This window comes from Leptosomus discolor, chromosome 3 (assembly GCF_034619465.1).
Source record: "Leptosomus discolor isolate bLepDis1 chromosome 3, bLepDis1.hap2, whole genome shotgun sequence".
In the NCBI taxonomy this organism is placed as follows: domain Eukaryota; kingdom Metazoa; phylum Chordata; class Aves; order Leptosomiformes; family Leptosomidae; genus Leptosomus; species Leptosomus discolor.
In genome coordinates, this window is record NC_141393.1 from 73,596,694 (window position 1) to 73,611,794 (window position 15,101).

The following is a 15,101-nucleotide window of genomic DNA, read 5'->3' on the forward strand; positions in this document are numbered from 1 at the left end:
ATGTAAAGTTAAACACATTATCAAAGGCTTCTTGAACTGGGGATTAAGATTCCACTGAACCGGGGAGGACAAAAGGCAATACCAAATTTACTGATCATTATGCGTTTTACAGTAGAATAACATAGCAATGGCCAAGCCCATTTTTCAGGGTTGTTCCTGGGCTTGGGAACGCATGGTCTATGCACTGTGGCAATGGCAGCAAGCACTGAGGGCCAAGGGCCAGAAAGGCTGGTAGAAGTGAAGGTGATGGAAGGAGGAGATTTACTGCCAAACAGGCAGCTCATCTCTTTCTTGACCTCAGAGCCTCAGTGATGCTACAGCAATCATTGTTACGGTATTGCTTACCCATAGTAAACATACAAACTTAATGCCTGGGTTTGTAAGGTGCCAGAAGGCCAAAGTTTGTACTGGGATCGTAGTAACTGAACATGGCTGCTGAGACTGCTGCTGTCTTCCTTCTCTTTCCCTTCTGCTAGCCCAGGCAAAGGCTTTAATATCTGTGAACAAAGTTGTCATCAATGCATGAGGCATTAGACACCGAGACAACTTTGGGCAGAAACGGGGGATTGCCTGTGCCATGCAGCAGTGAAGAGCCACAGCGCTGCACTGCTGTGGCAGCTGGGAAAGGCTCCTTTGGGTACAGGCAGACTCATTGCACTTGCACCAGCCACAGTTGTCTAAGGCCAGCTGTGGCTAAAAAGAAACTGAGTCCATCCCCTGCCCCCATCCCCTTCTCTTACCAATATTGCTATGTTACCTTCTGAATCTGTAAGTGATTGGTTCCTCCTGAGCAGTTCAAAATTAAAACACCACCTGATGAAGATCGGAGGACCTGTGCCAGCTCCCAATTATTCTGCTGTTTAGTGATGGCAAAAGCATTTAAATCCAGTGTAAACAATAACAATAACAACAACAAAAGATTGTGGAAGAGGCTAATATCAAACTGCAAAAAAGACTGAGAATGGGGATGTTTCATCTTTTTATTTCATGTGCTAATGAGGTAAGATACAGAAAAAATGCAGAAAGAAAGTGTTTGTTAGCTGAATTTGTGCAAGCAAGCATAAAATGTTTGTACTATGCATCAGGAGTGTGATGTAGATGTAGTAAATCGTAGAATATAATGAGTGATACACTTTGAAAGATTAAAAGTGCACTGTGCCTTATCTGCTGTGCAGTGCCAGCCAGGCAGAGCACACCATTCACAACACAGTTCTGCAGCAGAAAGCCGGGGAAAGACTCCAGTCCAGCTAGCAGACAAATCTGCACCAGGTTTGAAAAATCACTCGGACCTGCCGAAGTAAAACCTTAACAAGCACAACTGCCTTTTGAATCAAAGTCTGTAGGTTTGCAGTGAACAGGCTGACGAGGGGCACAGGCAAAGATGGCTCGTAGGGGACTGAGTGCCTTGGGTATTATCTTAGTTTCAGAGATGAGGAGAAAGCAGTGAGGATCAGCACCAGCCCTTTGGACAACAGACAACTCCACAGAGAATGTCCTATCAAGATGAATATGGCTCATTCAAGAATTAACTCTCTACTCAGCTTCTACCTCATTTTTTTGCTGCTCGTCCATTTAAAAAGTAAGATTTACACTTTTTCTTATTGTTCTGACATGTCCTCTGGGTAGATGGGTAGATGTGTACTTCTAGCAGGAAGCTTGTGTTGTCAGAAGGCTTTCAAAATTTGATGGAGATGCCAAAAAGATTTGGTCCATGAAACTAAGTTGTATGAACTCAATGCATGATAGCTTTCCTGATCTTCATGCTTAAACTTTTTTTTTTTTTAAATGAGGAATGAAAGCATTTTTAATGCCTTGCTTCACATATCGAAAGTACATCAATAAAATGTTCTGTTAAAACTGTACCTATACTTTAAAGTCTGCATTTTGATACCATTCATCCAGTAAATTTAAACCTATCTGATTAAAATATAGACTAATTTATCCTTTACTAAAGCTGTTCGTGTTATGTATTTTAGTAGCACTCGTTGCTTTATTATATATGCCTTTTTAATTATAACCTCTAGAGAAATTGGTTATTAAACAACTGTGATACATTTGGTGTTCTAAAATATCTCTGTTATGAGGGACTATAAAAGTCCAACTATTTTTATAGAGGAAATATGCTCAGAAAACTTCCACATAAACAGAAGTATGCAAAATATTGGAAGTCACAATGGATTTCCTAGATAATTGTGTCAGATGGTTGAGAGTAAATACAAGCCAAGGAGGCTAAATGGCCTCAGCTGGTGAGGCTGATATATGTGTATGAAAAGCAGTAGCTCTTGAACATGTTTAAAATGAAGACAGGCAGGATGTGTGTCTGTCTGAGGAGGCTGCTTGATTTGTGTCTGGTGAATGTGAATCGCAGTAAGACAAAGCTTTGAGCAGCTGCCATTAAACAAGAAGACTTGGCATTAGCGTACAGTGTTGTGTAATCTGGGTCACCTTCTGTTGCTGCATCACCGAAATTGTTACTTGGACAGTTTACAGCCCAACATAAATTAAAGACTGAAGAGCAAACAGATGCAGTTGGCTCAACCAGCACTGCAAAAAAACCCCCACACTTATAAGATGTAGGAAAACATACAGAATGTCATAGAAAGATCATTTTATCCTAGTAGTTTTCTTCCTTGGGGATGTACTGATGTGACTCAGGGAAGCCAAAGTGTTCTTTCTAAATTAACTCACAAGAGGACATATCCTGAAAAAAAGAGAGACTGGATCTTCCAGTTTCAAAAAGCAATTTTTAAAGCCTTATACTGTAGGTTGAACAACAAGAAAGGCTCTGAGACAGTCTGATATCTCATTCAAAGAAGGTAACAGGAATGGTCTTAGTTAAGAATTTAATTTATACATGAGGCAGAACAAAAATATAAAAGCTTTGGGAAAGGGAATAAAATGTTAAGTGCTTATAAAATTTAAAAGGTCACATTAAAACCATCATGCACAAAGAAGGCATTGCTAGAATGTAAACAAGAAAAAAGCCCCCCAGGAATCAGTTAAAAAAAGAAGATAAACACAGGTTTTGGCTTGACCTTGGGTGAGCTCTGCTCAGCGCAGGATGCCAAAGGAGGGAGAGGTAGTTGTGTGTCATTTTGTGCCTTTTCCTTAGCACAGTTGGCTGGGATGACATTTCAGATGTGGCATGAGTTTTCTCTGGGTTATGGCCATATGGCCAGTTTCAAGCAAGAGGCTTTCCAGGACTCTCCTTCTCAGGTAGATTTGTGGCTTTTGCAAACTGATGTGATACAAATTGATATACCAGGATGGAGCAGCTGCAGCACAAGCCAGAATCAGGCTCAGGGCCATATCTGTATGTATGGAAGCAGTGTATTCAACAATTTTGATTGATAGGCATTTTCTGTCAAGAAAGTTTGTACGCCATTTGAAACTGCTAACACTTTCTGTTAATAAGCACGTAAGTGTGAACAGATAAAACAGAAAAAGAGGCAGAAGTATTGACTGCAATTACTTGCTTACTTAAAAATTAAAGCTGAGAAAGACCAAGATAGAAAAGCTGAGGATAAAACAGAACAGAGATGATTGCTGATATTTATAAAAGTTATATCAGCCATTATATTTTTAAAATCAGTTTACTGGACATCCCCCAAAGGATTCTCATCTTAGGTCCTGCTTAAAGTCTTCCTTTTAATTATTTATTCTAAACAACTTGGGAAATAGGTAGTATTTAGAAGCCAAGGCTTCCTAAAAACATGTCTGCATATAACATTTTTTCAGCTCATCCATTTTCCTGAGGTTAATGGAGGTATGCATACATTGAGAAGTGTCCCATACAGACAGTTCTTTTAGTAACAGTTGTGATAAAATTAAAGCATTTTTCAGGAATGTTTCTACATGAAAACAAAATATTCTGGTATAGCATAAAACGAATATGTTGAACTAAAAAGAAATACAAACAAACTGTTCAACATTATTAAAATAATTGTGTGCCCGCTTATTTGTAAAATAGCTTACATGTACTTTGGAACGTATTATAAGAGACTATTCTTTAATTCTTGTACAACACTAAGTGTTGAATAGATTGTAAACTTTTGTTAAAGTCTTCTGGCTTCATGTAAATCTTCTATAAAGCTGAAGACCTTAGTATTAAACAATGTGGTCCTATCACTTACGGTTCCTTTTGAATCTCCAGGTAAAAATGATATTTTACCTTTATTATCTCTAGTAAGAACACTTAACATCAAACTGTACAGCGACAGGGATTTAAACTTGTAAATCACAGCCTTTCCACAAACAATATCTATTATTATTATTATTATTATTTCAATTCTATAAAGTACTTTTGGAAAAACCATTTGTAATTAGTTTAGTCTACTGAAGCCCCAGCTGATACATGATGCTGTCAGGTGCAACACCTGTACAAATACAAATACAGGTGTTCAGAAATACAGGTACTTGATAAAAAAAGAACAGGTATAGTTTCATCCTGCAAAGTTATGTTTTGAAAAACATCATGTGCTTAGTCCTCTCCTGGCACAGAAAAAAGGAGCCTTTTGGAGAGCCCTTGATGCCTCCTTGTTTGTACACTGGCCTGCCTTGGGGCAGGAGCATCCATCAGGTTCCTCTGATGTTTGCTGCTGTCATGTCCCTGAGGTGACGGGGTGCTGCTGGTGAAGGTGTGGAGACTGTACACCCACCCAGGGGCAGGATTTCTCTTCTGGCAGGCAATGTTTATCCTAATTCACATTCTGTCTTCTTGACATCACCACAGAGATCACCACCACAACTAAGCTACAGCACAGCAAGCCTGTGGAAAGGTGTGGGCAAATTGTTCAAGCCTAGCCCCAAATTCATGTGTTACATGCCTCCCAGGGCTCTGGAAAACACACATTCCACAGGCTGTGTCATTCCCACCCTGGCTTACCGATGGAGCTATGAATCAATGCAAAGAAAACTGTACCTTCTTTTCTTGATTATCCTGTGCCTTTTTCTCTGTTGGAAATTTTCATTTTGCTGACACTGGTAGATTTTATTTTATTTGGGCCAAATTAGATCAGATAAAATATACTAATTATCTTTCCATTGCCAGTCATTACTTTATATACCAAAGAGTTTCTCCAGCCCACAGGTGCTCAAGTCTTATGTACAGTACTATGTATCTTTTTTAATAGTTCACTGCGGTTTTTTTTTACAGTCTTCAAAACATGAAGATGTCAGACTACATAGAACCAATTATTTTTGTCTAGGGACGCTCTATAAACAGAGAGGGTTTGAGGCTTTGTCTAAAATTGCAATCATACAAGTGTGTGAAGTAGTATTCCCCATTCCCTTAATGTCAAGGTAATGGTACAGATCTGCAAACTCACTTATGCCTTGTGCCTGTGGTTATGAGTATCATTTGCAAGCCCTCAATACAAGTTGGTTTTATATAGCGTTTTGTGAACATAATTTGTTTCCACAAATTATACCAAATGAACTACTTACAGAAAATTAATCTGGGGGGCACCCAGAGATGGTCAGCTCTGTAGGAGGGACCGTGAATCATTACGTACAATAGTTGACAGGAAGCATGTCCCAAATCCAGAAGAACGTTGATAACTAATTGCTGCCATATTCTTGTCTAGGACTTGCCTTCTAGAGTGTGTATCTCTGGGCAGAGAGTTGCTTAAGAAAGAGAGGACGGGAAATTTTGATAAATATAGGTATATTTAGGAATTGATTTTGGAAGTAATTCTGTCTAGGGTCAAGTGCAAGTTCAGAATCTTTTGTCTTAATCCAACAACTCATCTTTTCTTTTTTTTTTTTTTTTTTTTTTGGGTTGGTTTTTTTAAACAAGCTTTACAACGGGTTATCTATCACTAATGCACAATTATCATCATTTCCCTTTGGTAAAAATTCAGTTAAAAAAAATTTGCTTTCATAACTACTTTTCTGCATTTTAATGACTTCAGGACCTTTCAGCAAAGCTGAAAAAAGTACTATTTACTTCATAGTATTCCCCCAAATTTTCATAAATTAAGAACAGAATTTAATTTGGGATTGCTGTTAATGTAAGCAAAATATCTAAGCTTTATTTGCACCCCTTTTCTGCTCCTCTGGGATGATGGCACTATACAATTTTTCCCCATGGACAAGATCTTTTAATTTCCTGCAACTATTCCCATTACTCACAGAACTTCTAATTACCACTTATTTACTGCATTAGGAATAAAGTTCTACTTATAAAGAGGTTTGTGGTTTTGCTTATACCATTCATCCCTCATGCACACTCAGATGATGCAAGTAGCTTTCCAGCAAAGTATTGTTAGGATGCGCATTTGATGAGTTCATAGCAGATTCGGTACTTCAGCAGATCCTCGTTAGCCCGTTGTGGAGCGTGGTGCCTGTCAGAGCTGCAGTCAGCAACATCCGAGCACAGGCACCAGGAGTCCTGCAGCTTTCCCTCTAGCTATCATACATTGCATCTATACCATATAAAAAAATGAAATATCTTTCAGATGTTTGCCATCATCTTAAGTTAAAGCAACAGCTTCTTGACACAATTGTAAGGGTGTTGAGATGTTTTTTTTGTTTGGTTGGGTTTTTTCCTTTTCATTTATGTATTTCCTTATGGATAACATCTCCACCTCTGGAATCAAGTGAAATCCTAAGAATGTAAAGTAGCAACCCTATAATTTTTAAATAAGAAAGTAACTTCTGCAAGATGGATCCATTTGCATAAAAGTGACATTAAGAACATCCCAACCACACCTGTATTTGAGCCTTTCAATTCAAATTCTTACAAGGCATCCTTAAGGTGCTACACCTACCATCCTGATAGCAGAGCAAGACTACCAGGTTACAGACAACCACTCTGCTGTGTGCTTTGTAAAATGGGAACTGTTGACACTGGGAACATCTGGAGCTTCAACGTCTCCCACATCCTGTATTAGTAATCCAGAAATCATAATGCAAGAAATAAACATCTTTGAAAATTTAGCCCTCAAATGGCATTGGTTTTGGCAATACAGGATAAAACACTGGATGGTGTATTCACAGTGAAGGAACAGAAAGGGAATTCTGTAGCAACGACACTGATCAGTCTCTATAAGTGGATGTTGTTTGTGTCCGATAACCTAATAGGAAAAAGTCTGATGGGAAAGAAAGTAGGTTGGGCAAAAGGGTGTTTTATCATGCATGCTCAACCAGCAGCGCAGACCTCGCACAGATCTTGACACACTGGTATATTGTGCAGCTTCAGTGATAATGTACTGGAGAAATGGATACTGGAATGTTAAAGCATGTCATTCAAGTAGAGGACAAACATAGTGTTTTAATATATACATAAATCTTTCAAAGGTTTCTCCATCCAAAGTTTACATCTATATCTATCCACAAGGGGGTTTTTTGCCTATGTTACTTTTGATGAACCTAGGACACCTAAGGAATCCTGTCCCAGTGCAAATTCTACACTTTCTCCTCCCTGCAGGAGGAAACTCAGGAAGAAAATAACGCTGTTTGGAGAGTGCTCAAATCTTGATGGCCAAACTGAGTACTTCCCTATTGAAAAGCTATATGGAAAAGCAAATATTTTGCTGTTATACGTTGACAGGAAAATGGCATGTAGCACATGGGACAGTAATCAATCCACTATTCAGTACTGGCTATATCTAGTTTTGAGCACTGCTGTGAGTGAGAGAGAGGCAATTAGGAAAGTGCTGGAGAGGGACAGCATAAATAGGAAGACATTTAGAAAGATGTGCCCTTTGAGAAAGCATCACAGGAAGTGAAGCCTAAGGGAGGACATGATTACAGCCTTACCAACACGAAAGAGAATGGCAATCAAGGAAGACTGAAATTGGTTGCTCTCTGTGACCTTTGGAAGGGCAAACTATGCAAAATAATAGATTACATATGCAGCAGGGAAGATTTGAGTGAACTTTCCCAATTGGAGGATGATTAAATCTCTATCTCACAACTTTTCAATTAATGGGTTAGATAAATATCTGCCAGAGATTGTCTAGACTCCTGTTTCACAGCCAGTGTTACACAGATGAAGGGCAGTCAGCACCACCTTGGGGGTGATCTGTGAAGATCTAAGGTGATGCAGCCCCAGAGAAGCACAGGTCCATACTTGCCCCAAGGGCTGTGGTTGCACTGAAGCTCCAGGGCAGCTCAGGCTCAGCTCCTGGGCTGGGCAAGTGGATGGCTCCCTTCCCTCCTGTACCACAACTGGGGATTATCTGCTGTTCAAAACAAAGGCAGCCCTGAACCCAGCTCCATTTGTTGCATTAACAACAAAACTGCCTAAATTTCAGTTAGAAAGTAGTTTACTCTCATTCTTTGAGACATCAAGTACCTACTCAAAATATTTTGGAACTCTAGGCCTTAAATAAGCACTTTGGCTATTGAAGGCATTTGTTATGATGGGGATAGATCATACCCCTAGAGATCACGTAGTTTGATTTGCAGATTTTGGAGTCAAATCACTTCTCTTTTACTTGCAGTTTGAGGATACTTCTTATACTGGCAGTACAATGCAAGAAAATGAATGTTAATGAATGGATTATTAATACTATAATTTTCATAGTAAAAAAAACTGAAAAGGAATGGAAAACACGATTGCCTGCTGCACCTAAATTTTACAGCCAGCTTCTGGCTCTATATAAAAAGCTGATGCAAGACTGGAACCTCCTGCACCAAAACAAATATCAGGAAATTCCTAGGAACTCTTAAGTGACCTTTTTGGACATGCTACAGCAAATAAACATCGTTCTGGGAGTCTTCACTCTCATGGTTCATCTAAGAGAAGTTTAACATTTCATGTTTATGACAATAAAAAAATCACTTATTTATAAAACATTAAGGTTTAAAAATAATATGTGTATATCCTGTCACCTACCAAGCAATAAAAGGATATGAGTTGGTCCATTTTCCTAACTCCTGATATTCAGTGCTTTCCCTCTAATAAATAAGTTAGAGAAACAGCAATCTAAGTGCCTTTGATCCTGCCTACAGGGATTTGCAGCCAAAGACCTCTCAAGGGTACTTCTACTTTTTGGTTTTTATAATTCATATCTCCGCTTTAAGAAAATAATTTAGACAATGCCTTGGTCTCTAGGCAACCTTGATTATTCCCTTTGCTCTTTGTGGTGACCCAAAAACGAAAAAAAGGTCCTGATATTTACATTTTCTGAGGAAAGGCTTTAAACTTAATTGACTCATCTAGAGTCACAGACAGTAGGCAGCAAGTAGATAAATGATACATGTTATATTCTACATTGATATTACAAATTAATTTGCTGGTTTTAGACTGACACGTTTCATCAGTTCTCACTGTACTTTTGAGTTTCCTCAGCCATTCACAGTGCCACGACATATGAAAACCCTCTCAAACCAGCAAATAGCAAAAAAAAACCCAACCCAGATAAACATTTTTCCAACGAGATTCTTATGTTTACTTTATATTGATTGTATTTTATTCACCCATAAAATGGGTCAACAGAAAATTGCTTCCATCTTTTGACAAATACTCCAATTGACAACGCTTCTCCGCAGGCGGCCTGACATGCGGTGACACACACCACGCAGCTGCCACTGGAGCTCTAAAGGACTCCTCCAGGCTGAGCAAAACACGTTCCTCTCCAGGCATCAACAAAGCAAGGCTGCAGTTGCTGCTGCAACTTCAGGGTTAGGGCAGCTTCTGCCTGCCTGAAATCTTATCAGCGGGGACAGAAATCAAAATATTTCTAGGGCTAAATATTTCTGTGGGTAGAAAAGGGGCATGGGCTGCTAACCCGTTACATACAGTGTCTCTGCTCCAGCAAGTAAGGATCAGGGCGCTTGCCTGGTGCATCCTTCTGTTCTGGGAATTGCTGTGCTTAAATAATTGTGGCCTGGGTTGATGCTTGGGGGGAGAAACTCCTTGTTTCTTTTTACTGCTCTTGCTTGCCTGCCCAAGGCTGAGCATACTAGAATCCTGCTTCCTTAACCTTTCCTTGAATAATAAGACAGACAAATCATCTTTAATTGCATTAGTCAGGGAGTCTGCAGACAGGATGCATTCCTTCAAAGTGCTCTCAGTCACATTGGCTGAGATCAAGATTGTGGGTAAACAGACTAACCTGCGTACCTCAACCTAAGTACTCGGCCATGGACAGAAATGCCTGACATTTCCTTTGCTGATAGTTTCTGAGAAGTACCACCATGTTCCTATATTGCGGGACTACCAAAGGCTGACTGCCCAATAAAGTAGTTAAGCCCAGAGCTGCTCTAATTCACATTCAGACTGCCAGAGGAGCTATAGGAGTAGATAGATGAAAGGCAGCATACATTGGTCACACTCTTCCCTTGACAGTTCCTGTTCTCCTTTGTTGGGGTTTCTAACATGGATGGTACAGAGCACTTCATTAGCTCTTTGTTCCACAAGGAGGGCCCTAGCTCTGAATTTGGCTGTGACACATTTCTTCCTTTCTTTGAATGTGAGCTAGAGGACTTTGAAAACAACGTAATTTGACAGGAAGCCAAAGCAAAGACTTAGAAAGATAGACGGTCATCAGTCTGCAAGGACCCAATCAACTGCAATTTAAGTAGCCTGCACTGACAGATTACTCATGGCAGGGAATCCAAAACTCTCACTGTAATAATCTAGCCTTGAAGAGACATCTGTATACAGCAGTAGCTTCAGATGTGTTTTGCTAAGCTTTGTGGCAATTTGTAGGTATGTAAAAAGCAGCTGTGGTACTGCTCGTGCTATGGCTAACCATCCGTGAATCTGAACATAGTCAAGTGTCCACACAGCTGAAAGAAGGGATCAGGCTCTGTTATCAGCGAAGGCTTCAGTATAACTCACTAAGCTCCTAACAGCTGGAAAGAGAGCCCCTGAGAGTACGTCTGAGCTAATACACATTGCCTCACTGCTGCTTGGACATCAGCCACCTCTGGTGTAGAAATGGTGTAGTTGTGTTAGCACCGTGCTGAATCCAAGCTCATGCTGAGGGGCAGAGCATGTCAGATCAGGCACTGTGCTGTGCTAATACAGCTAAATGGCACCTGGATTAGAGCTGGCTCAAAGCACACAAAAAGGAGTTCTGTCTGCACCCCTCTACCTATAACTTGCTGTTTATACAGGCATCTTTCCACGGTCTCTCTCTTAAATGCGAGCAGGCAATGCTAAATATACCACAACAATCTGCTGGTGATCCCATTTTGGTGGGATGTAATAGTAAACTGAAACTGAGAGTTACGTACAGATTTCTGGAAATGTTATTTACGGGCCAAATGAGATGCAATTCAATTGCAATGGCCAAGATACAGCTACATGGTATGTAGTTCATGTTTGAGTCTGCCGGCTCCAAGAGCTGCAAGAAGGGCAAAAACATTGCTGAAGTCTTACGCATTGTACAGAAATCCTAATTGTACCTGCTTTTCTCCAGCAGCCCCTTACCTTCCTTTGATAGCCTCACAGTTCAGGTACAGAGAGGAAAGGCACCAATCTTGTAAGATAAACAAACAGAGGCTGCATAACAAAAGAAATACATAATGACAGTGAGAGAAGCAGCCAGAGAATGACACTGATATATCAGAGATTACATCAGAGCTATTGAATGGGACGAAAATGTGTAAGGCCCTTGCAGGGTCTTCCTGTCCCTGTTCAAACTAAAAAGCAGAAGTCAAAACAACGTTGAAAGTAGTGCTCCACTTTGATTTCTACCTTGAAACATAGGAAAATATGAAAAATGTGTTTGTGGAAATGATAATCCAAGCCTCTTTGATCACCACCTGTATATGTATTTGGAGCAGTATATATCATGACAGCAGAATGCAAATAGGTGCCTCTGCAATGCAATTGTAAAAAGAAAATATCTGGCCAACATTTTGTAGGGCCCAACAATTCAGACTTTCTAGATAAACCCATCCCTTCTCTCACATTAAACACAGCTGACATTGGTAATTCTGTATTCACTATTAATGGTACTGAACACTTTGCAAGCCTCAGTCCATGTAAAAAGACCTTCTGCTTGATATAACAAGAGCTATCCATTCTGTTCTCTCTTGAGTATGTCTTAAATGTCTGATTCAATTTAGCCTAACATCTACCCATTTTGAACCTCATGGAAAAGTGCAAGAAGAGTAAAGCGACTAAAATCAATTGCCATTTTCACATTCAAAAGGCTGCTTCCAAACAACATTGGATTTCCTGAAGAACAAGTAGACAACTCAGAACTTCCACCACTGTCCATGGCAGTGAAGATTGAGACATGTTTGGAGCAAAACTTTGGTGGGATTAAACAGGAGAAGGAAGGATTAGCACTGAGCACCTTTGAAGAATCTGGATAAAAATCATTCCAGCACACAGACTGACCTAATGATCTGACAAGTGATGCAAAGAAGTAAGAAAGGAAGAAGATTCAGTTCTGAGCACACAGCAGAACAAAACCAGATCTACTACTACATCACTTCTACTATAGCCTAAAAGCCATAAACACTCCTTCAGACACTGTATTTTGTTTCAGGAAGTGCCCACCAGTTTATAGATTCCTAGGGGCATTTTCTGTTCTCACAGATCTCTGCAAGCGTTCCCCCTGCCCAGTGACTGTGGAAAATAACTTACCCTGGACCTGCTGTATCCCCAGTCATCATCTCTGAGCTGACAAGGGTTTTGCTGCAGTAAGATACACATATATTGTAGGTGCTTCTGATATTCCACAAGTAGCATTCAGCGGAGTTGATTTCAGTTTTATTTATTCTGGTTTAAGTCCACTTGTTTCAGTGAAGATGCTACTGTGCTATGTCCAGTCAGGACCAGCATGGCTTTGCTTTACATAACCAGGAAGTTTGTTGTTTTAATCAAGAGTGGTTTCTTTTCAAGCAGATGGAGAATGATGCCTTTTGAGATACTTGAGATGCATCAAAAGTAGGACTACATTCTTTATTCTTAATTAAAGAATTTGATTGGAAGGCAGCAATGACCTCTTCTCATTATACTCCAGCTCTTAAATTAAACTTTGAGGGAACTGCATTCTTCATTACTACTACAATAAAAAGGAGGCTATTATTACACTTTACAGCGATTTTTGTGTAACAGATAGGCGACAACCAGAAATGTGATTGCATGCTGAATTTTGTCATTTCTTCTTTGGGTTAGCATAGAAACACCTAGAGGAAACCCACACAATGACCTGCCAATGCTATTTAATTGTGCCTCAGCTTCAGACATGCTGTCTCAATTCTTCTACAGACAGGGGAACCCTTTCCTTACTTTTATTAGCATAACTGCAAACATTCAGAGAGCTGAGAGGCTGTTTTTCCTGTTTTCTTTTAAACCTGCACATCTTTTATGCCATGGCTCTGAATCAGCCTGAAGAATTCCAGGTCTTCATGGATGACTGCTTCTTTTCTGCAATCACTGATGAGCACCAACACTTCCATTAACCACAGGCATGTGGTTACCCATGCTTACAGTAAACCTGGCTTCCTGAAACTAAGGAATTTTTATGAATCATTATGGAAAATTCTGAGAAGTAGGCATATTACAGGTAATAGGTGCTGAACATTCTCCTCTAGTTGATGCAGTTTTGAGGAAGTGGGTTGGACTAGATGGTCTCCAGAAGTCCCTTCCAACCCTGTCTATTCCATGTGAACCATTTTCAGTTTAGCTGAGCCCATTACTACAGTGCTGGTACAGCAGTCATTTCAGGGAGGGTATTAGAAGTGCCGTCCAACCAATTCTGGAACATTTATTATCGTTCAGAAATAAACAGATCATTAGAGTTTGTGGGAATCTGGTTAGTAACAGGAAAAATTGGAAAGTGGAAAGTACAAGGAAGAAGACTGCAAAGTATATTTCAGACTCCATTTGAGAAGAAGAAACAGGCAGAAAAATCAGTTACTTGCTTCATTAAAAAAATTTCTCAAATCTCCCCTGTGTTACCACCCTAGTGCAGACTTGGTGACTACCTCTTCAGGACCCCCTGCAGAGTAGTAGGAATGTGAACATGGTCCTGAATAAGACCCCATGCTCAAAAATGTACCCTGACATCAAGGCTGAAAACAGTCTTAACACAGGGGAAACTCCTGTGTGCAGAACAGAGCTTAAATGTTATAATGAATGTTCGACTGCCACAGGAACATCTGCAAAACTTGTCACTTGCCTTTAAAAAGATTCTAGTGTTTTTAAGGTCTTGACCTTGATGAGAGGTCCAGTGATTCAGCCTTTCATACTGCACCAATGCCCTATTCCAGCTATTACATGCCTCATTTCTGTTAATCTTCTCTAATTAGTTCTGCTTCTCAAGTGAAGTCCTGGAATCTAACATTTTTCTGTGCTAATAGTGAGGGCTTTGCTTTCATGTTCAAGGTCAGTCCAGTATTTCATCTAAAAAAGCTCATTTGTCTTCCTAGCACTTACACTTGTACATTGACTTTAAGTTTAAACTCTCAAAGACTTTTACTGACTTTAAAGCATGTGATTGTGCCCAAAGCCAGAGGAGTCATGCAAGTGTGGAGGACCAGGCTTCTTTTGGATTCTCCTTCTTCCTTGCAAATGTGCAGATAATTTTTTTTTCCATAAAAATACTTTTAGCTTTTTCCTCATGAGGTGTATTGCATGTTTTACAAAACATAAGCAGATTGAACCTCAGAGCCTTCAAGTAGGCAGCATCTCAGTTTAACAGGTGACAATGCTGAGCTGGAGAAGGGTATGGCAAATATCTTGCTTGCAGTGAGAGAGCTGTGAATACAATCCAAATGATCTCCCTGTTGAAAGCACTAAATTTATATCTTGTCTTTCTCATGTCATATGTTACACACTTACAAATAAAAAAATATATATACACTGGGGGAGGTAACATACACTTCCAGATTTTTGTTGAGCCTGAGAGATCCTTAATATGGCAAGTATTCTTTTTTTATAGATTAAAAAAAAAGATAAAACAATTAAGTGTTTATTCATTCTTACAGCAAATGTAGGCAGTCCTTGTATTTGTGATTTCCACTGCTAACTGTAAGGATTCCCGCACAACATCCTTGTCTTTAAATTGGAGAGACGTGGTTTTGATGGGTGGACCACATGGTGGATAAGGAATTGGCTGAATGGTCACACTCAAAGATTGTGGTCAATGGCTCAATGTCAGAGTGGAGACCAGTGACAAGTGGCATTC

At 39.8% G+C, this 15,101-nt stretch overlaps 1 protein-coding gene across 1 annotated transcript in view; it reads left to right on the top strand.

The window, feature by feature from the left end:
• The first annotated feature begins 1,503 nt into the window (after positions 1–1,503).
• CRB1 (crumbs cell polarity complex component 1) overlaps positions 1,504–15,101 on the top strand; it is a 109,279-nt gene continuing 95,681 nt past the window's right edge. Inside the window, exon 1 of the mRNA XM_086463139.1 lies at positions 1,504–1,579. Within this exon, the coding sequence (XP_086319265.1) occupies positions 1,504–1,579 (76 nt within the window). The remainder of the gene's footprint in view (positions 1,580–15,101) is intronic.